Here is a 26401-nt window from a genome sequence, read left to right on the forward strand (position 1 = left end):
CTAAACGAAAAAAAATGCAATGGTAGATGCTGTTTTGTTTTTTTCCACACAAAATAATCCGAGCAATAATTTGGGACTCTCGCGCACACGCTGGTGACGTCACGCGATGTTTTTAGTGCTATGGCGTACCAGGAAGGGGAGTCGCTTGAATCTTGGCTCAGTGAGTGATTAATCCCATTTTATGAATTAAATAATGTGTGTAATTAGCTAGATACATTGACAGGGGGCAGGGCAGTAAATCCGTTAGTACTGGAGCTGATAGCTGACATTCAGCTGCTGAAGGAAGCTAATATAGTGGGTCCTGGTTTACAGTCAACTGTCTGCATCATTAGCAGGATGGGTGGAGAGCTTTAATAATAATTAATAAACACTGTCTGGGTCACATTTACCAGTAACCGCTCTGTGTGTGCAGGGATTGTTCAGAGAAGCACTACAGATAGTTGTCCCTCAGTATAGTTGCAGCTGTTGGACAGAAAACTATTTGTCTGAATGATGAATGAGCAGCACTGCTAATGCCATGAACACTACATCAGCAATTACATAGAGGAAGAAGGACAACAATTGCTGCATTGTTATGTTGATCACAAGACTCACCGGAAGCCATATTTTCACTAGGATGTGATGTGTGCATTGATTCAGATGTACATAATGCTCCTCAAACACACCAGTTACTCAGTGTAGGGCTAAATGTCTTTCTCTAACAGATAAAGCCACCCATCCGACAAACAGACAGGAGGACTGGGAGTACATCATAGGCTTCTGTGATCAAATCAACAAGGAACTGGAAGGGTATGTCTGTGATATATTTGCAAACCATTTTTTTTGGAGTCACCAACAAGAAAAAGTTTCTCATCTGGAATTTCTTCTTGCAGTCCTCAAATAGCTGTGACTCTGCTCGTCCATAAAATCCACTCACCACAAGAATGGGAAGCTCTTCAGGCTCTGACAGTAAGAAATAATTCACTTATATATTAACAAGCACCCTTTTTTTCTCAACATGGCTTCATTTTAATGATGTTATGTACAGGTATTGGAGGCATGTATGAAGAACTGCGGGAGGAGGTTTCATAATGAAGTCGGAAAATACAGATTTTTGAATGAGCTGATTAAAGTTGTGTCTCCAAAGGTAAGCAGTCTCCAAATTGGTTTCTATGAAAAGTATGCTGACTGTAATGTCCTACCATCCAGGCTCTTTTTAATCACCTCTTGTTTCCAGTACATGGGGGACAGTGCACCTGAGAAGGTGAAGATGAAGATCATAGAGATGCTGTACAGCTGGACGGTGGCTTTTCCAAATGAAACCAAGATCGGTGAAGCCTACCAGACGCTGAGAAGACAGGGTATGTTGAGATCAGTCAGATGGCATGATTAACATAATGCATGTGAAAAAAGACATCTTATTGTCGTCACTTTCCTCACCAGGCCTCGTGACACATGACCCGGAGTTACCGCTGGACAAGACTCTGATTCCCTCTCCCCCGACACGACCGAAACATCCGGTGTTTGACAACGAGGACATGGGCAAGGTGAGAGATTGAAGGAAAACTACATCTGTTTACTTTTTATTTTAATGTTTATTTGTATAGAGACAAAGTATGTAGCATAAACCAATGCCACATACCCCAGCATTTACAGCCTAAGCTAATTTGCAATGCCCATCATTAGATGGGCCTTTAAAATACATAACAACATAGCAAAAAAATCGTAAAGACACAATACAACACACAAAACACAAACTCGTACATTAAAACGCAAAACTCAGAACTCAACAGACAAAACAATACAAGGCTCAAACTAATACAACAAAGCACTATAAAACAAGAAGCACCAGATCATTCACGACTACGTGACTGCTCCCTCTTGTGTAATGTTGTGATTCAAACAGGTTGTTTTACATGTGAAGGAACTCAGGAAAATAAGGAAAGAAAATATAGCTTCTGTCATAATAATTAATGTTTGGTTTGATTGATTAAATGGATTCCCAAGAAAGGACATCATCACTTTTTCAGACTCCTGTCTGCTTCTCCAAACTCTGTGTGTGTGTGTGTGTGTGTGTGTGTGTGTGTGTGTGTGTGTGTGTGTGTGTGTGTGTGTGTGTGTGTGTGTGTGTGTGTGTGTGTGTGTGTGTGTGTGTGTGTCTTTAGCTGCTTGCTGAGCTACTCCGGAGTAAAAATCCAGAGGACCTCCAGGAAGCCAACAGATTAATTAAAAACATGGTGAAAGAGGTAAGAGCTCTATGGACTGGTACATTTGTATCACAGTCTCACACTGCTTGCTATTATTGGGGCCACATGAAATTAAACTGTTGAACTAAAATAGTTTTGGCTTAGAGTTTCGCCTAAGGTGATACTACTATGATATTTTAATATCTTCATATATGACATGTAGCACACGCACGTTGTGTCTTGTTTTTGTCAGGATGAGGCTCGAGTGCATAAGGTTACAAAGCGTATACACACACTGGAAGAGGTGAACATCAATGTCAAGCTGCTGACGGAGATGCTGTCCCACTACAATAAAGACCGCTCCACTGACTCAGACAAGGATATCATTAAGGTGTGTGTCCGTGCACTAATATACACACTCACACAAATTAGATGGTAAACCCTAATCCTTACCTGCAAGGAAGAAACTGGAATATTTCCCTCTCATAGCGGGAAGGAATTTAACAGACTGAGGAATATTTGAAAACAACCTCTTGTACAAGCCATTTTGATTTAGTTCTAGTGTCTAATATTGACTCTCGGCTTGTCTGAAAGCAACCAATCAGCTCTAACTCAACTCTGTCATCATGAGAAAGTTAATTTGGCACACATGTCATTTCATCTTTTTTCCTTTCAATGTCATTTGCAATAATGCAATCAAAGGCAGTCAGAGTGATAAACAATTAGTACTAACTCAAGTTATTTTATATGTTTTCATTGTGATGTTTAAGTCAGTAAACTGGCTTAACAAACTAATGAAATTCCAACAACACCAGCTGGTGTCACAGCACCTCCTTTGTTTTTCCTCCCAGGAGCTCTACGAGCGGTGTGACAAGCTGAGGCGTGCGGCTTTCAAAATGGCTACTGAGACAGAAGACAATGACACCAGTTTAGGTTTGCTTGTTTGGTATTTTCTCTATCTGAAGAAGCACTGCCTTGGCATTTTGATTATTTCCTTGTGTATAATCTGTGACCCCTGGCTCCTCAGGTGATATCCTGCAGGCCAGCGATGACCTCTCCAGAGTCATTAACTCCTATAAGAAGATAGTTGAGGGGCAGCCCATCAACGGTGACAGCGAGGAGCCTCGATCTACAGCTGGTCACGGCGAGAGTGGTAAGAAACATTTCATAATTATGTTTTACATAAAACCATGTGTGTTAATGCTCCAGATATCCTGGCGTTGTGTAATAAATTCAGCGGCTGTAATCAATCTTCACTCAACAGAGACCACAGATACACTGATCGACCTCGCTGGCCTCGATGCTCCGAGCCCTCCTCAACCTGCCGCCCCTATTTTTCAGTCCTCAAATCTTGTTTCCACCAATCCTACGGCTTCCCCCATCCCTGTTCTGCCTCCTCCTCCCAAACGTCCGGCCGGCTCCCATGGCAGTCAGAGCAACAGCCCGAGTCACCCCCCCCTCGACAAGGCCTCCACTGCACTCTCTCTCCTTGACGATGAGCTGCTGTCTCTAGGTAGTATATCCTTATTGTGACTTATTGAGTTAAAGGAGCAATTCGTCATTTTGGGAAGAACGCTTGGCTCCTGGCCCTCTAACAAAATCGGCCGACCAAGCTTTCAAAGCTTTTAAAGCTTACTAAAAACATGTTATATCTCATCTAATAATTACTGCACCTGCTGCCAGCCCACAGATAGGCTGGTTTATTAAAAATAAAAAAAAACTTTTATTGTTTGGATTAAACAAGACATAATAGGTTGACATGAGATAATGACTTTTCCCCGTTTTTCAGTCTTTAGGCTAAGCTAAGCTAGAAGTTTCCTTAAAGTCACATGAATAACTGCATTAAAGATAAAGGATTTTTTTATTTCTTTTGACGATGCAAATGCATGTATCTTCTTTCAGGACTGAACGACCCCCCTATCTCTCTGAGCAGCCAATCAAAACCCAAGTTGAACGACTTGACCAATCAGTGGCCTTCCTTGCAGGTACATCTACTGTAAAATGGTTTGTGAGCAACTGACACCAAACCACAGCTTGTTAGACATGTGTAATATGTGACAGGGCTGTGCAATTAATCTAAATTTTAATCGCGATTACGATTTGAATGCTCACAAAAACAGAATAATCGAGAAAAACGATTATTTTGCACATTACGTTTTGCAAGTAAACTCTTATTTTATTATTTTGTCTTGTGTCTTGTGTCTTTTTTTTTCAAATAGGACAAGTATTAAGGGAAATTTCACAGTTCTTGGTGTTTTCACTGTTGATTTGTTTATTTTCTTAATAATTGCAACATCTTTCCAAAAGTCAATGAGTAATCATGTTAAATAATCGTGATTTAAATATTGACCAAAATAATGGTGATTATGATTTTTTTCCATAATCGAGCAGCCCTAACAGGAGATGGGTAATGATCTGATCTCCTCTGCAGGCTCCAGCTTCAGGTGTGGATATGTTTTGCAGTATAGCTTGTTCAGGTCCTGTGGTGCCTCCAGGTGAACCAGCTGCTGCCACACACAGTCTACAGAACCTGCAAGACCTGGCCATGATGGACTTTTCAGATCACAAGAGGTAAAGAGTCATCTACAATGTTTTTCTCTCCACTGGAAATTGGAAAATCAGTGCTTTCTAACAATTTGAATAATAGCGCAAACAGCAATTTCCACAGCATTGTGTTATTACGCCGTTGTTTGTGGACATTTTGACAGGTTTGTGGATTTATTTTGTGTACAAAGTTTACTTTAGTAATTTTGGTGCTCTTATTTGACCATCTAGAGGACTTTAAGGTCTCATAGCAATCTATGAAATGTGATTTTCAGTTTGTCCATCAAGATGACGGCCAAAGGAAGCAGCTTCGGGATGCCTGCAGCAGCACCTTCCCTCATACATGGGCAGGGTTCTCCTTCTTCACCTTCTTTTCTCCAGGGTACGATGCCCGGCTCTCCTGCTCTGTCCTATGCCAAGGCCCAGAGCCTGGGCTCAGCCCCGGGCAGCCCGCTGTTCCGCTCTCTATCCCCTTGTCACCCTCCCCTTCAGGGCAGCCCGGCCAGAGCCACAGACATCTCCCTCAGCAATGTGCACGTCCCTCTGGAGGCCATCAGACCGAGTAAGGACATGAAGGAAGGGATGATGGGCTCGACTGGTTAACGGACACATTATTTAAAAATATAAAGCTTGATATAAACTCTTTGAATAGCTCATGTCTGCCTGTTCCTGATTGGCTGTGCCCTGTCTGTCCTCAGGTAAAGTGCTGCCTGTGACGGCCTACGATAAGGACGGTGTTCGCATGCTCCTCAACTTTGCATCTGACTGCCCCCCCGGCAGGCCTGACGTGTTGGTGATGGTGGTGTCCATGCTCAATACAGCACCCTTGCTCGTTCACAATGTGGTACTGCAAGCGGCTGTGCCCAAGGTAGAGACATGTATTCCTCGGTTCATTCGGGTTTTATGTTCAGCTACAGCTGATATGTGGCTTCAGCAGTCTGTTTGCCAAATCTTACAGAGGTACATTCTTTTTTGTGCAACTTTTACTTTTTGTGTTACTATTCCTCTGCCACAAACACTGTCAGTGGAAACACAAAGATAGACTTGAAAGAATTTGAAATTATTCTTTAATAAAAAGGTTTAAAAATACAGTGCTGACTCCTCTTTTCGTCCTCCATCAGTCAATGAAGGTGAAGCTGCAGCCTCCATCAGGAGCAGAACTGGCACCATTTAACCCTATCCTCCCTCCAGCCTCCATTAACCAGATCATGTTGCTGGCCAACCCAACAAAGGTAGGTGACACAATAACATTTAAGGACATAAATACACAAACCACTAAGACTTTTGGAGCCACACAACTTTGATGACGATGCTGATGATGCTAAAAGTTCCTTGTGTCTTCACAGGAGAAGGTGCGTCTGCGCTACAAGCTGGCTTTCACACTAGGAGAGCGTCTGTATAATGAGGTTGGAGAGGTCAACCAGTTTCCTCCACCAGAGACATGGGGTCATCTATAGAAGTGTGCAGGCCTGCTGCCACTTAGCAGGGACAGACTGCTTCATACTCCATGAAGGGGTGTGTGCATATTTACATTTACCCCAGAGAGAAAGAAGGGGAAGGTGGGGGAATTCAGCTGCACTCTGCCTTTCAGCTTCACATTCAGTGTAGTTGTTAATTTGGCCGTTGTTGTTACAGGCAGTGAGAAGCTAACAGCAGACACAAAAGTTGCATTTACATAGTGCTTGTATACTTTTCTGCAACTATTTGGCAAGTAAGACAGCCGTGGTGTTTACAGGTCGATGGAACTAACATAATATTTTAATGGATTTTCCCCAAGATGAACATAACAGATTTGAATGTACTATAAATAACCAATGCATTAGAGCTCAGACCTGACTGATGTGATGGATTGCAGCATAACAAACTTACTTTTGTAAGAACAGAGCCAAGATACAACAGTTACAGATACAAAAACTTGTATTTATTCCTCTGGCTGAGCACTTTCTTAGCCCACAGAAAATATACTTGAATATATCCAGGAATTTGAAAATGGCATGTAGTAGATGTCTTCGGATGAGGGTAAACTGAAACATTAATTTAAGTAAAATGTACTGTACTGATTATTTCAGCCATCAAGAAGTTTGACATGGTTATTATACGAGTTAATGTAGCCCCGTTTTAGATTAGTGGACCAACAATATTTAATGTTGTGCTGTAAAGGCAACCAACTGCACTTAAGATGGTTCATTCTTTAATTACAAATATGTCAAGTCTGAGTTCAATTTTTTTTTTTTTTTTTTTTTTTTTTTTTTTATTAAATGAACGGCAATTGTCCGCATTTCATTCATGATTTTAGCAGTGGGTATCTATATTTTTGTTCTGAATTTAAAAGATGTTTACTCTTCTATCAATGTCAGTATTGAGAGTATTTATCATATTATGTCATATTTATTCATTTGTTAATAGTATTTCAGTGCATCACTGAACCTAGAAAATGTGAACTGAAAGCTCTAAATTTGTTAGCTCGAAAAAAAGTGAAATCTGTCATCAGGCAGAACACTTGTGTGTTCAGCAGTGGGAAATAATGGAACTGTGCTGTGATTAAAGTTTCATAAATCAGTCCACCCAAACCTCCCTTAAGTCCCTTCTCTGGTAGTCCTCAACTTGTCATATGGGATGTACAGAAGAAGTGTGTGTTTAATGTACATAGTGTGTAATGTACCTATTGGTTGTTGTATGACAAGTTACGTGATCAAGTGACGTGTAGATGTTGGGAGAGTGTTAGGTCTGTACATACTGTATGATGTGCCATTTGTTCACTACATCAAAAAATAAATATTTCTTTCGATGGATGTCTGATGTTCTGAGGTTATTTAACTTACTAAAAGACAGATTTTACAACAATGTACATCATGAAAAGTGTTTTATTATCAAAGAGCACATTTTGATTACCTGAACTTTATATACAATACAAAAATGCAAAAGAAGAGCTTTTCTTTTTAATGTCACCATTCATGCTTCCACAGTTCCCTCTTTGACTATAGCCATAGCCAGATTCCTGGCCAGAGCAAGTCTCAGGAGCTCCACTTTGGTCTGCTCTATGTCTTCATCCTGAAATGACAAATACACTCTTACAAGAAGTGTAGAGGATTGTATGTCTTGAACATTAAGGCAGATACTTGTATCGCAGCTGTAGAAGAAATGCGCAACAGCAGAGTTTGAGCCCGTGGGCTCTATTTTAACGATCTAAGCGCAAAGCGTGAAGCGCATGGCGCAGGTGCATTTAGGGTATGTATAAATTCACTTTTGCTAGTTTGACGGTGGAAAAAAGGGTCCGTGTGCCGGGTGCATGGTTCAAAAAGGTTGTCCTTAGTGTCTTCATTAATTCATAGGTGTGTTTTGGGCGTAACATGCAATAAACCAATCAGAGTGTCAACTTCCATTCCCTTTAAAAGCCAGGCGCATTTTTACCTTTGCGCATTGCTATTGTGATAGCGGATTTGCACCGTAATATTTTTATTTGTAATCTATTGCATGTTTGTGTGCTACTGTGCGTCCCTGTGTGTGTGTAACAAACATAGTGTGTGCGCGCTGTGCATAAACCTAGGTGCATTTTACTAATGCCCTGTTAAAATAACAATGAAATGCTGCATTATTGACTTTAGACCAGGTTTTTGTTGGTCAATGGCACGATCACTTCCCGCTGCCTCAAGACAGCAATACGCCAAGAATGCACCTGAAAACACCTCCCTGTAAGACCAGCACGCCCATGGGCTCAAAGATGGGCGCAGGTGCATTTGCTATTTAAATGACGTGGGCGCTGGACGGTCTGAAAATAGCAAAGACACGTGCGTCTGGCCGTGCGCCGCGCTGCGCCGGGTGCAAGATAGGGCCCTGTGTTTTACAAGCCAAGTAATGCATCAGGGTTTAATTGTTCTCTACAAGTGGAAAAGACTTGCCTGCTTTCACATACCTTCATTCAGACAGTAGCACCACATTTACAACACTATCCCAAATTACACGGGGGAACAGAATATTGTACCTATGCAACTAAAAGCGAGTCTCTTATGCAAACGATGAACAGCATCCGAACAACACCATCACCAGGAGGAGATGCGTACCTGCATGGTCCTGTCTGTGCCGGGAGCTGTGGTGTTCAGTGAGGAAGTGAGCTCCTCTAAACAGAACATCAGCTCATGGGTTTGGTCTGCTGAGAAGATCACCTAAAAATTCGACAAACAAAGCCACCTTTTAGTTAAAACAGTCCACAGAACAACTTCTTTGTGAGCATTGAAGTTCCTTTTTCTGTTCATTCTTTCGGTGTCCCCATATCAAACAAGTATACTTTCACGAAATTAATTTCGACACAAGAATGCAAAAGAAATGCAGTATCCAATCTAAGACGTAGTCTTGAGACTAGTAATTGGAAATGCATGATCATGATCAGACACGCTTGTTATCCAGTCATAGACATGCACTAAAGTAAAGAGACAATTCGCAGACAGCAATATGCTCAAAAAAACTGATAAATGGGTGAATCTGCTGTAAATCAGCTGTTTTATATTTTTATTTCACCTTTGTTTTTACAATGATGGCTGAATCAATTATGCAACTAAAGTGTGAGCACACTGAAAATGTGTTTTCATCAGTCTGATACCAACTATTTTAAGTTGATGTGGGCCTTTTGTCTCTCCAACACACTTCAATAAATGGCCGTCAAAAATATTGAGATAGATTTAGTATTGAGCTGTAATGATTAAGTCTATTGATCCACAAAAAAAGAAAAATTCCAATATTTTTGATATAATCAATAAATCTGTTATGTTGTTTTCCAACTTCTTACATACGAATATTTGCTGGTTTTCTTAATCTTCTACGACAGTAAACAGATGTCAGACAAAACGAGACGTCACCTGAAGCTCTCGGACATTGTAATGGACATTTCTTTGTGATGTTTTAGACCATATGATATTAGATTAAAGTGACATATCAAGTAATACAATTGATCAGTGTCAAGATGGAAGACTGGAGAGGAGGCTTTTAAAGTGCAAAACTTGTGTATTTATTAACAAAAAAAACAGACTCAAACTAAGTAGTTCGAATCACGAACGCTGTGTTTGAGCTATGTTACTGGTTACAGGTTGCACGGCGTTCGTCGTGCGACTGCTCATGACTGTTTTCCAAGATGGCGCCCGCATGTAAACATGAACGCTTCTGTCTTTATAATCTATCTTTTTAATAAACTGTCTGTACACTTAAACAGTTCTCAATGCTTCGGTTTACATGTAGGGATCCTCATTATGCTACCGTTGAAGTGTGATGCTATTTTGAGCCTTGTTAGTGGTATCAAATAGCAATTTACCATCTGCCCCGAAAGCTAGCGTTAGCAGCTAACCCCTGGTTTGCGGTAGCTTGTTAAAAGCTAGAGACGCATTCGATTAGCATGAAAACAGATCCCAGAGAACGTTCGACTCAGTACACATATGTTATTAACCCCTAGGTTCATTTTGTGCCGGAATTGTCCTTTAACTCAGCCTCCCCTAATTGGACTCTACCACCTGCACAGGTGATTATAGGGTGAGCTAACCTGAGCAAGCAACATTAACACTTAGTTTCTAAAAACATCATTACAATTAGATAAATTAGTTACTGCTGACATTACTATTTATACATATATGTGCACTCACAACAATAGGCACCCCAAATATTATAAAAATGTCATTTACTGCAGAACTATCTTACCTATTGTTCTACACCTTAGGAGTGCCCAGTCCCTCAGGACCTAATCCAGCAAACCTGCATACACTCTCCTTGATTAAACTGGTGAGCAGCTGATCTCCCCCCCCCCCCCCCCCTTTACAGGAAGAACCATAGCAAAATACTATGAACCCATAAACCAAACAGGTCAAATGATAAAGTAGCAAGTAGGGCTGGGCAATATATCTATATTATATCGATATCGTGATATGAGACTGGATATCGTCTTAGATTTTGTCCCTGGTTTTAATGGCTGGATTACAGTAAAGTGATGTAATTGATTTTAACTTACCAGACTGTTCTAGCTGTTCTATTATTTGCCTTAACCCACTTAGTTATTATATACACATTAATGATGATTATTTATCAAAAATCTCATTGTGTAAATATTTTTTTGTAAGCACCAATTGTCAACCCTACAATATCGCCACAATATCGATATCGAGGTATTTGGTCAACAATATCGTGATATTAGATTTTTTCCATATCGCCCAGCTCTAGTAGCAAGTAAACTACAACGTTACACTGAAATTAAGGATTGAGCCGACACAAAACATTGTTAATTTTGGGAACATAGGCTAGTGAAAAGGGAAAAAGGCAGCCTTTTCACAATCAATTTGTCTGAAGAAAATACAAATAAATCTTAAACAGATCAGGCAATGTAACTTAAAGATTCTTAATTTTATTGTACCTGGAGGAAACACTAATATCAATTTGGTCTTTTAATGTAGCATGGTTATGTATGTTTACTGAAGCACAAATCGTGTCCAAATCCACAGTGTAGTGCACAGTGTGCACTGTGACTGACCTCTTTCTGCTCCAGCAGCGGCAGGGCGTCGGTCAGTAGAGTCATCCAGAAGCTTCGGGGAGCGATCTTGGCCGTAATGAGGGAGAGGAGTAGCTTGGCCGCCTCACTGAAGCGATTCTCTTCGTACAGCTTGTGGAACTCACGGTACTTCACTAGGAATGAAAAGAGAGCAAAGTTTTCAGACTACAACACTGGCTCATGCCAATACTTTGAACACTACCAAGCGAATACTCACATAGATGTTATCACACAGTATAAAAGTGAAATTTGATAACTTCGTATGGAGTTACCTTTCATGTGCATGAATTGTTCACTCTTATTTACAACTAACCTGTTTTTATTAAAATGTTGTTGTTTTTTTGTCTTTGCTCATCCTTTAAAGAAAAGCCATTCTTTAAATGTGCTGTATCTTAAGAAGGTTTTTATTAATGGTTCATCTTTTTTCACTTATATTCTTCCAGTATATCACACTGTTGAATTAGGTAGTATTTATATCTCAGTGCACACATGTCTCTGTGTCTGAGTCTCATGTGACTGCCTAAAAGAGACTATAAGGAAAACTGTCCAGAAGAAAATCTGCCTTGACTGAATGTCCCCTCATTTGATGTGTGAATTTTTCTTTTGAGTCACAAGTTTAGCAGTGCTACAAATGTTGCTGTGTGTGTGTGTGTGTGTGTGTGTGTGTGTGTGTGTGTGTGTGTGTGTGTGTGTGTGTGTGTGTGTGTGTGTGTGTGTTTCGTTGGGTCCAAAAACCGGGAATACAGTATACTTGTGGGGTACAGACAGCTTTGTGGGGCCAAAATGCTGGACCCCACAACTTCAAAGGGCTGTTTAAGGGTTGACTTGGTTGTAGGATTAGGGTTAGAATTAGGTTATGGTAAGAGTTAGGGTAAGGGTTAAGGTTAGGCATTTAGTTGTGATGGTTAAGGTTAGGGTAAGGGGCTAGGGAATACATTATGTAAATAACGGGTCCCCACAAAGATAGTGAAACGCACTGTGTGTGTGTGTGTGTGTGTGTGTGTGTGTGTGTGTGTGTGTGTGTGTGTGTGTGTGTGTGTGTGTGTGTGTCTTGTTCATACCAAGGAAAGTGAGTCTGTCGCTGAGCAGCATTGCTGGACCCAAGTTGTCTATCAGGTCCAAATCAGAGAAGGTCCCTCTGGCACAGTAATCCTGTAGAAACCTGTCACAAACACAAGCTGCAATTTATCTGAGACCTAAAATCACAAACCACTTGTAATTATTCAAGCTACTTTTGTTCTGTTGTGTAAAAGGCCTCACCAGAATACAATACAGTATATCAAATGGCCAGATCTGACAAACATAAAGTGATGAGCTTTTTGTTGTCTTCAGGTGTGTTCAACTAAGAACGTAACATCTCACAAGAGAAGGATACAAGAGTGTGCCCTTGTTTAATATTACAGAATCAAGTTCAAGACCTTTATTTGTTCCAGAGGGGCAATTGGTTCTGCCGCAGTAGCAAAAAATAAATAAAAAATACATAACTACACATAATAAGAAAGACGTTTAAATAGGCCTTTTTCATTGTGGGGGTTCCAACACAGCCACAGACAGTGTTGGGAAACATCTTTAAGAATAAGTGTGCTGTTAAGGGGGAACTAACCTCTCTGAAATGAGGGTGGCAAAGGCAGCATCTTTGGCCCTGATGCTCCAGGAGAGAGCGGAGCCCAGTCTGTTGTTCCTCAGGGCCCGCATAGCCATGATCTTACAGATACTCCGCACTGGATGAGGAAAATAAATTAAAAGGTTAAGTCCCTACCGCATTGGAAAAACACATGACTATATTAATGTCTGTTTGTCTAATGGCCGAGACACACCAAGCCGATAATCAGCCGTCGGACAGTCTGGCAACGTCAGTGACTTGAGTCTGTTCGGTGTGTTCCGTGACGTCGTCAGTCGGAGGGGCCGTCGGCCTTCATTTTGGCCGATTTGACTGAATTGTTGAATCGGAAGGCGGGCAGTGCCGGCAGTCGGACTCAAATGACCCATCTGATTGGTAGAGTGCTAACCCGGAAACAAGGAGCGGGATGAGCGTGACTAGAGTCTCTCAAAATCTGACGAAAATCTGTTAAACTGACCTTTGTCGATCTGAAATGAAGACAGATTCAGCAACTGCACGGCCTATTTCTAGCTTAAAATGTTTTCAGAAACACGTTTCGGTGAACTATTTTAGTAAAATATGAGATGGTATTCTGAACAAGCCGCCATGACAGTCTGGCTTTGAATGTCCGGTGAAACCAGACCCACGTGACGCGGTCGTCCAATCAGCTGCCAGTTTTCATTTTTGGGCGACAATACAGATTAGCACCGCCTGCTGTTATGGAGACGTATTACGTCTCGTCGCTGTGTGTGTTCCGAGGCACTTTTCTGACCAACTCAGGGAGAATGATCAATCCAACTGCCTTTTCTGCCGAGGGTCGGCCGTCTGGTTGGTGTGTCACGACCTTAAGACAGGTGGATACAAGAGAAAGAATGTGCTACCTTGCTCTGACATTTGCCTCTGCTCGCAGATCCTGAGCACCTTGAGGGCTTTGCGCTCCGTGTCTAAAGGTACACGCTCAATCTGCAGCTCCAGATAGACATGGCCAAACTCTGGGCAGTTGTCAAAGTAGTCCACGGCCAACTGCCACAGACTAAACACACACAAACGAAAACATCCTATAAGATGAGGCATTTGTAGAGGCAAATTAAAATATCGTGATGTTGCTGTCTCGTGTTTAAACTGAGCTGACACCTTCTAGGGCACTGACTTAATAAACAGAGTAAATTACAGAGTAATAGAGTAATCATAAAAACATAAATAATAAAAATGTAATAATTTGCTGATCCAAAGCCACGTGTTTCAATACTTTGTGTAAATCTAAACCTTCAAATGAACACAGCAATTAAATACACTTATTAACAGGATCCCCAAACAATACGGATAATTAGCATACTTAGATAATCATACCTGTGATGAGTGAAGAGACCAGAAGCATATTCTAACAGCAGAAACTCTCTCAAGTTGGAGCCAAAGCTACACACACACACACACACACACACACACACACACACACACACACACACACACACACACACAGAGTAAATATTAGATGAATAAAGTGTGTAATCTTGTTATCTCCAGATTATAAATGTAAACGAGTCCTTACTGTAGATTGTGAGACTGGAGGAGTTTGCAATGATCCAACAGATCTGTCAAATGGGCCACAAACCACCAGTTGTTGAGAGCAATGCTGAAGAGACACACGGTAGAGAAATTAGGAAAGAGTTTATAGACTGGAGGCATAAACACGCATGTGGCTTGTATGTACTGTATATATGCATCTATAGATTAATGTTATTCTGCATGTTACCTGCAGTCCTTGATGACCTGATGGATGTCAAACTCAAAGGCAGCCAGTAAGATGCTGTCCAGGGGCTCTGGGACGCTCCTTAAGTCCAGAAACATCGTCATGCAAGACTGCAACACACAACACACACAACACACACAACACACAGAGTAAATAACAGGAACGTAGTAGCAGTGTACATGAATGCTGAGTGGTGCAGCAGCAGTTAGTGTAGTGTACCTGTGCATAGTAGTGTAACTCAGTGGGTTTAACTGTGGGATGGCAGAAGAGCAGTCTAGTGACCAGGAAGTGGTACCAGGTGCTCAGTAGCTCCTTGTGCTCCAGCAAAGTGTCTTCATCCCCAACTAGGATCTAAAATTACATGAAAAAGGGTGGGAAAAGGTGTTGGATTAATGTGACTAATGTAATGATTTAAAGTCTTAAACTAGACTTCTCAATGAATCTAAAGTATATTTTTAATTTTACGTATTCTGTACATTCTGTACAGTGGATGGACAGCAGCTAGGGCTTCTGAGGCCACTGACCTTGCAGATGATCTCCAGATGTTGGTTGCTGGCAAATGAGTTGTCCTGCAGGCAGCGGTCCACCTCCTCATGCCAGTGTCTCCACTTCACATCAAACTCTGTCAGCGTCTGGGTGCCACCAGGCTGAGGATTATCATAGAAAGTTCAAAAGGTGAAAGCCTCCATTGGTTGGTTCATGAGCGTATGAACTGTATATTCAATTTGAATTGCGCATTATGAACATAAATAGTATGTTTGTATAATATCTGAGGAGCGAGGGAGGAGTGCCAGTCAGGAACTCGTGTGTCAGGAAGGTTAAACAACTTCTGTGTAAACAACTTCTGGCTGTCAACAATATAAAATATCATGCAAATATCATATTACCAAGGCAGACTAAAGCTACAGAATGAGATAAACCACTGAAAGATGATTTTACATTGTAGAAGGGCATCTTGCTGAGAAGAGTGTCCATCAGCTTGTACATGTTCCTGGCAGCAGGCTGTAGGGTGGCCTGCTTCACCAGCATCTGTCTGGCTTCTTCAAACCTGCCCTGCAGCACATAACTCACCACCTGCACAGTCCAGACACAAAACATGCGAGAATAAAACATATAGCTTAAATAGTTTCAAAGACATAACGCGTGTGTATGTTGCACCTACCACATCCCAGTAGTCGTGGTGCTCAGCAGGACTCTCGCTTTGCAGCACTTCTCTGGCCTTCTCATCCACATCACCCTTGTGTAACCTTACCCAGTCTAGGAGGTGGAGCAACAGCGGACCCGCTGAAAACACACACACACACACACACACACACTTACTTACTTACTTTTCTTTCTTCTTTAATAATAATTATAAAATGTATTCAAAGATACAAAAGAGAGATTAACTATAAGCACAAAGTCAAACTCTAACCAGGAGCAGCATCGATGAACAGCACTTCACACAGATTCCAGATCAGTTCTATAGCCAACAGAATGGACACCTGTAACACCAAAACAGAGGCTGAGGTTGGGACCATGTCAAGTGACATGTGTCAATTATTGCATAGCTCTAGGCAATAATTCAGTTCAGGAACTAATCTAATCTGTATGTGCATTAGTCTGCTTTTCATATAAGGATGTAATGTCTCTGCATGTTGTGGCACTGATAGACATACAGTAGAAGTACATACCTGATTTCCATATTGCGTGGCCACTTCTGCAACTTTTGTAGAAACTGCAAAAAAGAGAGAAATGCAAACTTTATTATCTCAAAGTAATCACACTGAAACTAAAATATTAAAATTTCAAAATTCTGACCTGCAACTTGCTGAAGCTCCTCCATACAGGCTCTTATCACAGATCTATAGTTTTTACTAATGCTGACAAATCTAAGGAGCAAGACAAAGACAAATCATGATATGCAATAATTTCTGCAGACGCTTTATCTGCCTTTTGTCACTGAAAAAGGAATACAGTAACACATGCACAGGAAGAGCCATCAGATGGCCTTACTGGGTTTTTTTGTTCTTGCTGGGGAGGTCCTCTCTAATTGTCTGCAGGCCAACAAAGATGTGATGTGACTCATTGAAGAGTTTGCGTAAAATGGGGGAATATATGTCCTCATCTTTTCTGACCTCATGGATGAAGGAGCAGCCTGATCCTTTAGCACCTGAAGATACAGGTCAGAAGATGAGAACAGAGTGACATTATGTGAGAGAGAGATGGCAGGAGTGTGAAAACATAGAGAGGGGCTTGTGTTGATGTCTACACATACCTGGTGCCATGTAAAGGGTCTCATACGCAAGGATATCACCTGGACCCCATGCAAATCCCAAATGCTTCCCATCACTGGCTGCAGGAATATTCTGCATTTAAAGAAGAGAGACAGGTCATTAAACTGAAATCATCCACTAAAACAGGTGACGGAAAGATTGAAATTAAATATAGACTCAAATTGTCTTTTGCTTTTTTGAACATGAAGTAGCTCTTTTTCCAATGAGTCACTGCAACTTCATTGAGAATTTAATAAAGACTTGTCGAACAGTATTTATCACTTTCAAGATTTTTTTGCAGTCAAGCCAGATTTTCAACGTTTCAATATCTTAAATTGTACTTAAACTCTGCCCATAACCAAAATACTACTAACCTTAATTTAATTAGCCAGCGATTTGCTTAATACTTTAAAAAAGTTAAGAGTACTTTCTAACTAACGGTATTTGTTTATAATTGTAACGTTACCTATTACGTTCTTACTACTTTGGCACTTTTAAAATGTTTTAATACGTATGTGTTCTATTATTAAACTTGGTGTGTGTGTGTGTGTGTGTGTGTGTGTGTGTGTGTGTGTGTGTGTGTGTGTGTGTGTCTAACACACGTTATGAAACTTTCTGTGTTCACATCATAATTCAATTTAGCTAACGTTAGATTAGACAGTTAGCTTGTTAGCAATGCTATTCCGATGGAGTAAAGAGAGAAAACTAAACTACAGCAGTTACTTACGGTGATTGCCGGCTCAACGTCTAACTCCTCCATCAGGGAACAATATTATCAATGCAATAACGTATAAATGACTAACTATTCAGTTATTAAGACTCCACGCCATGAACTACAGGTGAAGTGCTGCTTACGCGCCTCAGTCGATTCGAAAGCCCTGGCGCAGGTGTGATGACGTCACGGAAGGGCTGGCCTTCCTCCTGCCTGTACTTATATCTGTTGTTTGGCTCATGATGTGGTTTTTATTTACAGATAGATAACAAAATATTACACAATTAATAAATATATTAATAACATATAATCAATACCCCTTAAGCTCTGAGGAACTGGGTTCACATACAATAGGGAACCAATGATTTCTCAAAATATGTTCTTTTTATAATCCACACACAAACACATATTTTCACTAGATTATGTAAATAATCAGTGTTTTTGATTTGATGTGTGCAAATACACAGTTTATTTATATGTAAATATTCAAATAATAATGTGTTAGTGCATCTTCATCATCAGACAGAAAAACAAGATGGCCACAGGGATTCATAAAGTTACAAAAACAAAAAGAAGACAAAAATGGGGGGGAAATGCAAACACAACATTCCCAGTATGTGTAATGTCCTGTATGATGATGATGACGACTGAACCATGCAACACTGATGAGAGGTCAGCAGGGTAATGGGGTGCGTTTTGTGGGATAACTGAACCTACAAACCCTAAAACAAAAGGAAAAACACCGCTGTGCGCGTGCATGTGATGCTGAGTGTCCCCTGTAGCCTGTAACGCGCAATGAGACGCTCCCGCCCATGACACTCATCCTCGTGATTGCCTGTAGCCATTCACAGCCCGGTGTTGTGGACGCGCAATGGCGCGTGGCCGCGCACGTTCGGTTCGAATCATTTAAACGGGCACGCGCACGTGCGCGCACCCGTATTCTTTGTGTGGCAGCATAGAGAAGCGCCAAAAGAGTGACCATGGCTGATGAAAAACCAAAGGTGAGTGTCTCCACATTGTGTCAAAATACCAGTTTATTTCACTGGATCTGTGGCAAAAGGGCTCTTAGAAAAAAATATTTCCACTTGTTCTGTTTTACCTTGATAAAGTTGAGCGCTAAAAATCAAATACTAGCTATACCCTATGGCTATACCTACTTTGAAAAGACCGGAAGGTTTGTGAACGCGCATCCATTGGCGCGCAGATCGCTTTCTGTTTGATTACACACAGCCAACCAGCTGGTGTCATCCTCAGTGCATGCCTCAATTCATCAATGTGCGAGGAAGAGAGAGAGAGAGAGAGAGAGAGAGAGAGAGAGAGAGAGAGAGAGAGAGAGAGAGAGAGAGAGAGAGAGAGAGAGAGAGAGAGTGAGAGTGAGAGTGAGAGTGTTGTTATTAGTAGCTCGTGTGAGTGTTCATTTGTGGGAGAAAGTTTGTACACAGTGGTTTACCACTAATGTGGTATGCCACCACTGAAATTCCAGTGGGCAACTTCTTATCTCGATATATCTCTATCGGGACATCAGTGGTAAAATGTAACTTCCTTTTCTCAAGTAGGCCTACTTAACTTCCATTTTATGCAAATTTTTTACTTCACTACATCTCCGAGGGAAATATTGTATTGTTTAATTCACTACATTTGTTTTATAACACTAACTACTTTGCAGATTTAGATTTTTAATACAAAATATAAATTAATACATGGTGATACTTTATGGATTTAGCTACCCAGCAGTATAATGAGCTCCACCTTTACCAACTGTAACATTAAAGTGATGGACACATTAATGCATCAGTAATAATCCAGCGATATAATGTAAACATATTTAGATGCTATAGGCTACTTTTGTACTTTAGTATTTTTACACTGTAGTATTAATACTACTCAAATAAAAAATCTGAATACCTCTTTTTCACCAATGCTGCCTGTCTGGCCAAAATACATTTTATGAAAATTAATTTACTAAAGAGGTAGGCTACTAAAGGGATGTCTGCCTTGGTAGAAAGTCTATAGCAAACTCAAATCTCTATTGTCTCACAGTACATATTCATACTGCCCTAATTAGCTTAATGGCATGTTGGAGGTAGAGTCCACCCACTCTAAAGTAAGCACCTGTTATCTGTAGCTCTTCATTTAACAAGTTCATTATGGATGCTTCATCTTTTATTATTAATCAATTACTCATCTTTAAAAGGTCAAAATTAATGACTGTTGCCCATCATGAGTTAGGATACAAGAGTCCAAACTGATGGTCCTTAAGGCGCTGACACACCAACCTGATTATCAGCCGTCGGACAGTCTGGCGACGACAGTGACTCGTGTCTGTTCCGTGCCGTCGTCAGTCAGAGGAGCCGTCGGCCTTCATTTGGGCTGATTTGACTTGTTGAATCGAAAAGCGGGCAGTCTGACTCAATGACCAATCTGATTGGTGGAGTGCTAACCCAGAAATGATTAGCGGGATGAGCGTGACTAGCGCCTCTCAAAATCTGACAAAAATCCTTTAAACTGACCTTTGTCAATCTGAAATGAAGACAGATTCAGCAACTGCATGGCCTATTTCTCGCTTAAAATGTTTTCAGAAACATGTTTCGGTGAACTATTTTCGAACGAGCCGCCATTATGGTCTGGCTTTGAAATTCGGGAGAAGCCAGACCCACGTGACGCATTCGTCCAATCAGCTGCCGGTTTTCATTTTTTGGGCGACAACACAGATTAGCGCCACCTGCTGTTATGGAGACGTATTAAGTCTCACGCATGCGCAGAACGTACGCTCAAGTCGGCGTCACTCGGTGTGTTCCGAGGCACTTTTTTGACCAACTCGGGGAGTTGGGGTCGGCCGTCGGGTTGGTGTGTCAGAGCCTTATATCCTGAAAAAACAGAGAGAAATATGCAACTCTTTACATCTGTAGAGCTGTAATCAGGAAATTGATTGTTTGTAGTTGATCAAATCTGCATGTTTTTTCTAAATCCAAGCTTGCCTAACCTTTTGTTGTTGTTGTTTGTCCAACTGATTAATCAGCTCTGGTTTCCTGCATGGCTGTGTTAACTGTTTTTTTTCTCTCTGACTTCATCCCTCAGGAAGCAGTCAAGACAGAAAGCAATGAACACATAAACTTGAAGGTAGCAGGTCAGGATGGATCTATAGTGCAGTTCAAGATCAAAAGACACACGCCGCTCATCAAACTCATGAAGGCCTACTGCGATAGACAGGTGGGCATGGCACAGTATCAGCAAACAGCAGACATAGCTGATTGATTGTGAACATTCAGGATGATGTTATAGGTTTATTTCCTAAACCAATGGTAACAAATAACACAATTGCTGCATATGCTGCCATTTGACTAGCATTTTCTATAATGTGAAGAGGTCAATGGGTGTTTTCCTGTGTATACTGCCACTTGGTAATTTTAGATTAATCTATAATTAAGTTATTTTACAGGAATGCACTGGACTTGACTTTAATTGATATGAGCACAGGAGAAGCAGTCAGCAGGTTCCATGTGAAAGCATTTATTCTCTTTTCTCTTCAGAGTAAGATGTAGTTAAGTGGTTTCATGTCTACATTTGAAAGAAAGTGTACATACAAATTAAAGTCTCACATTCTCTTGAATACAGAAATCTATAAACAACTCTGAATCACATTAGTACATCCCTACTTTAATAGATCATAATAGTGTCAGAAATAAATAGAGAGCTAAGACTACTACGAGCTCTCTCTAAGAGCTAAGAGAGCTAAGTTACTTGGAATATCAAATAAAATGGAATAAACTACTCTGTCAATGCACTCAGGAACAAAGGGAACTTCCTTAATCAAAGTGCAAACAGTGAATCAAATTTAGGACAATCAATGCACCTGGGTCAGGTGCCCAATTAGTACACCTGTGCCTCCAAGTGTGTGTGTGTGTGTGTGTGTGTGTGTGTGTGTGTGTGTGTGTGTGTGTGTGTGTGTGTGTGTGTGTGTGTGTGTGTGTGTGTGTGTGTGTGTGTGTGTGTGTGCGCCCCTGTACTCCCCAGACGTGAAAGAGCCAAAGAAGGACAGCTTTGATATTCACCCTTACCTATGTGTACATTTTAAGTTTTTTATGCTACATCTGCTCAGGTTGAAGTGTGCCGGAGCTTAGTTGGGAATTTATTAGGTCACAAATATTTTCTACCAAAAAGAATGATAAAGCTGTCATTTGTCCTGCCCTAACATGTGCAACAAAGCTAACAGGAGACTCAGGAAGATGTCAATCAATCAGTCTGTACACACCCACACAGTCCTGGGAAGAGGTCTAATCAGCCAGATTAACTCAGAAAACCTCTGTGGGTGTTCAGGGCCTTTCCCCCCCAATATGTTGGGAAAATGACACCTACAGTCCCTCTTGTAAATCCTTGACAAAACTCCTGCTGTCTCTTAATTGGCCTTTTTCACTGCATGCAGCGAACAACATGTTGACTTGTCAAAAAAAGCACAGGTTTAACTAATAACATTAACAATGGCTGCCTTCTATTTAAGTGTCCCAGTCAGCAATGTCAGTGAGCCAGTATGCACTGGGAACCTTGGAACTGGCACACCTAAATGTATTACAGCTATTGTTAAAGTTATTAATTACACTTGAGTTGCTGTGACATGTCAAAATGTCTGCCTTGTAGTCTCTTTCCAACTGTAGACAGTGTGGAGCAAGGCTTAGAAGAGATATGTTGCTAAGTTATGCGGCATTTACATCATATGGAAATTATTTTTGGAATTATGTGGTGGTTTAAAGCAACATCTTTGAAGTATGCACATGTTTAATCTTGTTTGAAGACAAAAAAAGGCTACGATAAGAGCAATTATTTTCAGCCTTTTCACACTTATCAGTCATGCTTGAAGTGACTTGAAATTTGTGCTTTGGTACAGCGTTCTAAATAGTGCAATGTTAACCCTAAGCAAACAAATATTGATGTCTTGGCCATTTATAAGTCCAATTTACCTAATGAATTACCTGGTTTTAACTAAAAATATTGATTTAGTACCTAGATTATTTTCTTGGCTTTTAGAATATCGATTTCCATTAAATGCTCTGCTTGCGCTGTATGAGACAGTAAGTAACTATCAACTACACAACCGATCCCATTTTAAAAATAATTAAATTAGGGTGTGTGGCTTATGTAATTAATTTTGTGACATTTAAAAATTAAACAACTTTTTCGTCCAAAGTATGACTGTAATTTAATGTTCTGGTATGTGTTTTACACTTGTGTATTTCTGACTGTAAAACACTTTGTAACTTTGCTTTGAAATGTGCTACACAAATAAATGTTTTTATATATTAGTAGAAAACGTATAGTGTTTACTAATGGTAGTGCTAACAGCTAACCGATCAATTGTTGAGACCCACTCAGCTATATTAAAAACAAAAGGGAAAACTCAGTGGTTTTATGCATTTACCTCATGTAGTCCATCATTGTGAGAGAGTAAACTTGCAGGGGTCCTCAAGTTCATGGAAGAAAACATTTAGAGAAAGTGCTTACTACCATCATTGGAAAATGTTGCATTCATGTATCATGTAGAAGTCACAGCAACTGAAACCATATGAGAATCTTTACTGAAGTCTTCCCCTTACGCTGCTGTTCTCTTGATCATATGATTTCTTTGTGTGAACTGTCCTCTTTCCCTCTGTTAGGCTCGAAAACGTTCAAGGAGTTGGTGAAAGGCAGCTGATTAAGGCCGTTTTATGGTTCTGCGTAGAATCGACGGCCCCGCAGACCCCCGCAGACCCCTCTGCGTCTACGCCGGACCCTACGCTGTAGCCTGATGTGCACCTCTCGAAAAATGTAACTACATGTCGTGGCCACACACGTCGCTCGGCCCATGGCTTGGTAGCGTTGCATTTCCCCCGACTCATTTCCTGGTTCTCCTTCTCCATAAACAACATGAAATCAAGGAGAGGGTTAACTTCTCCTGCTACAGATTTCGCACCGTGGTCAGAAAGCACAGGGGAGACACTTTGTTTCTCTCACTATGACTCTAGAGTCACAACTTTCTCCGAAGACAATTGCCGTCACTCTCTCACTTTCTCCCTCGCTCTATCACCCACTCTCCACACAAACACACACACACACACACACACACATGCCGGCTCGAGGCACACACCAACGCACAAGTACACAAAGAGTTTTGCGATTGACCCTCCGGAAACCACACACCCCCTAGCGTTCTGGCGGTGAAATGCACCGCGATGCAAAGAAACACGTTCAACCCCGACGCAGAACTCTGAAAGGGTCATGACGCCATACGGCGTGGAGTTTACGCACAACCATAAAACGGCCTTTAGCATTGTCTGTTTTCCAATTTATGGAAATGAATGTGGATAATGAGTCTTTGATTTACATCAAACGTGTTATGTTTGTCTTTCCAGGGACTGGCAATGCGGCAAATCAGGTTCAGATTTGATGGACAGCCAGTAAATGAGACGGACACACCATCACAGGTAAGTTTGAAGCCTTCAGACAATGAGTTTAGCTACCCAAAACAGACTAAATAGTGTGCTTAAAAATACACATTCACGGGGCACCATGTTGCCTGGAGTTTATAGCGGGCTCAAATGTACTTCATGCGCTTCATGTGTCCTCACTTGTGCTAACGGACTTGTGCCATCCTTATCAATTAAGGTATGCATAATCCTTTTTGATGCCCTTTCATTGGAGCTCCTAATGTAGCTCTTGATTTTTGGTATTCCCTTTTTTCTTTCTACAATGTGAAATACATGATGGAAGCAAAGTAATAACAGTGCACACACAACTCAAAATCTGTCCAGTGTCTGACCAAGTCTTGATACATGTAATTGTAGAACATACTGGCACTAACCGATAAAATAAAACAGACATTCCTACCACACACAGTGAGCAGTGTGTGGTAGGAATGTATGTAGGCTGAAACCAGACACATACCTGCGTTATCATAATTAAGGACAAGCTAGTCTCACATTGTCAGACCTTTCTCCACAGCGCTGCGGAGGAGGGTATGGCTAGTCCACACAGCATTCCGGGATGGGAGAAAAACATGCTCTAGTTAATTGCCATTTCTTTAAACCAATCACAATCGTCTACGGCGGTGCTAAGCCCAAGACAGAATGATGCAAAATAGCCTCGGGAAGGAACTTGTTTTGGTGGAACGTGTACGTTCAAAAGTTGTATTAGTCGTGCAACAGAAAACTCAGATTGGATGGATAGTCTAGCTAGCTGTCTGGATTTACCCTGCAGAGATCTGAGGAGCAGTTAACCATAGTAAACCGGAGTTTGGAATGCCAACACAAAGAAAGCGGAAGCTGACAGCGGCCCAAAATGAAGGACATCCGGCCGAATTTCAGGCGGCACCTGAACAATACGGGAAGTGGAATGTCGTCGATATAGACTGAGGACACACTGACATGGGGAGCATGGAGATGCCTCAGGCTGTCAGAACACAAACTATGTTTTACATGCCGTGTTGTTGAACTTGTGTTGAATATGACACTTTAAACAGATGCCAATATACTTGCTGCAATGAGTGGCTGGAGTAGACACAACTTGCATTTTATTGCAATGCTGTGCAAGCCTGACTGAGCACACTGCGGTCATCAAAGCCAAAAACAATATCAGTTTCATTTTGGCTGCAATATGTGTTATTTTGTCTATGCAAACAACACATTTGAATTTGAATAAAGCTCTCTCTCTCTCTTTACAATACATCTCTCACTTTACACTTTGCCAATTTGTCTTATAAATAAATACACAAAAAATAAATACACAAGATACAGAGCAACTGTATGAAATCTAGCAAAGAGATTGCACAGAATTTCAGGCTTATCAAAGTCATGTGCCACATGCCTATATAACTTTTTTTCTCTTCACAGTTGGAAATGGAAGATGAAGATACAATTGATGTGTTTCAACAACAGACAGGAGGCCTCATATAATCAACATGCTTCACCATTTTCCTCCTTAACATAACCAACCATCCGGGCCTGTGATTCACAGTGGCTGCTTCTTTGCAACTTTTCCTATTGTCTCAACACAATTCCATGCAGAAGAAGTTTCTCTGCTTCACACAACTGCTGTATAGTATTTGAATTATTGCTCTTGTTTCTTTTCTGTTTTTGTACATAAACCACACCCAGGTTTTGTTTGTTCATGCTGTATTGTGGCAAATGTTAAGGACTTCTTCTGCAAGGTTGCAGACATATAGGACTGTTGATAGAGTAAGAATTAATAAACCTGACTTTACTGGTCAAATGTCATTGGGCTGGGCTTGGTTAGTGTCCAGAAAATCTGTTCTTAAACTGTACTATTTTGGGACTGGCAATCACTTAGGGAACAGTATACACAGTTTGGGATTAGGGCTTTGGTTTCTGTTATCTTCAGAAAAAATATTTGGTTTTATACATTTTTATATAGTAGTGAATGTATAGAGAAATGTTTGATTAATCATTTGACTAGGCCATGCTTCACATTTTGGGAAGCCTGAAGAGATCTCTCAGTTAAATAAACATCTGTTTTAAAAAAAAAAACTTCCTTCCATTACTTTTGTCTGGCTTTTTAGTGTGATTGTTTGACCCTCTCTCCCCTCCTCAGAAATACAACCAACTCAAAATACTTGAAGCGTCCTCATGTTATATTTGACTGTTGATTTATTTTTTTTTTTTGCACTGTGCAGCTGATCAGTACCATGTGACATGAAGGCCTTGTGTTTTAGTTTGGCCTGAGAGTGGTGGATGGGAGCAGGATGTCAATAAAATGACATTATAATCCATCATCGCAAGTCCGGATAGTAATTTTGTTGCCTAATTTTTAAGAATGAAGGTTAGACCAGTGATTCTCAAAGTGGGGTATGTGGCACTCTACCAGGG

General features: G+C 40.9%; 3 protein-coding genes across 3 annotated transcripts; 2 read left to right on the top strand and 1 right to left on the bottom strand.

Annotated features, from left to right (window-relative positions):
- Positions 1–17: 17 nt before the first annotated feature.
- On the top strand, positions 18–7175 carry gga3b (golgi associated, gamma adaptin ear containing, ARF binding protein 3b). The gene is made up of 17 exons (XM_031313013.2): positions 18–160; positions 705–789; positions 873–948; positions 1028–1126; positions 1217–1340; positions 1423–1526; positions 2145–2225; positions 2419–2556; positions 3017–3098; positions 3193–3318; positions 3430–3678; positions 4068–4150; positions 4597–4736; positions 4985–5271; positions 5408–5577; positions 5831–5941; positions 6056–7175. The coding sequence occupies exons 1-17, from the start codon at positions 121–123 to the stop codon at positions 6164–6166; spliced, it is 2106 nt and encodes a 701-aa protein (XP_031168873.1). The 5' UTR covers positions 18–120; the 3' UTR covers positions 6167–7175.
- Positions 7176–7555: 380 nt separating this feature from the next.
- On the bottom strand, positions 7556–17769 carry nup85 (nucleoporin 85). Its single transcript, XM_031313014.2, has 19 exons — positions 17565–17769; positions 16840–16930; positions 16578–16734; positions 16383–16453; positions 16256–16299; positions 15997–16066; positions 15745–15866; positions 15522–15656; positions 15107–15229; positions 14802–14933; positions 14586–14692; positions 14382–14465; positions 14183–14248; positions 13714–13865; positions 12836–12953; positions 12294–12394; positions 11215–11366; positions 8771–8872; positions 7556–7760 (listed from the first exon to the last, which is right to left on the bottom strand). Exons 1-19 carry the CDS (start codon positions 17595–17597, stop codon positions 7662–7664), a joined length of 1959 nt encoding a protein of 652 aa, XP_031168874.1. The 5' UTR covers positions 17598–17769; the 3' UTR covers positions 7556–7661.
- Positions 17770–18349: 580 nt separating this feature from the next.
- Positions 18350–26050, top strand: LOC116059758 (small ubiquitin-related modifier 2). Its single transcript, XM_031313024.2, has 4 exons — positions 18350–18550; positions 20628–20759; positions 23933–24004; positions 25409–26050. The coding sequence occupies exons 1-4, from the start codon at positions 18530–18532 to the stop codon at positions 25469–25471; spliced, it is 288 nt and encodes a 95-aa protein (XP_031168884.1). The 5' UTR covers positions 18350–18529; the 3' UTR covers positions 25472–26050.
- The last annotated feature ends 351 nt before the right edge of the window (positions 26051–26401 follow it).

This window comes from Sander lucioperca, chromosome 21, assembly GCF_008315115.2.
Source record: "Sander lucioperca isolate FBNREF2018 chromosome 21, SLUC_FBN_1.2, whole genome shotgun sequence".
Taxonomy (NCBI): Eukaryota; Metazoa; Chordata; class Actinopteri; order Perciformes; family Percidae; genus Sander; species Sander lucioperca.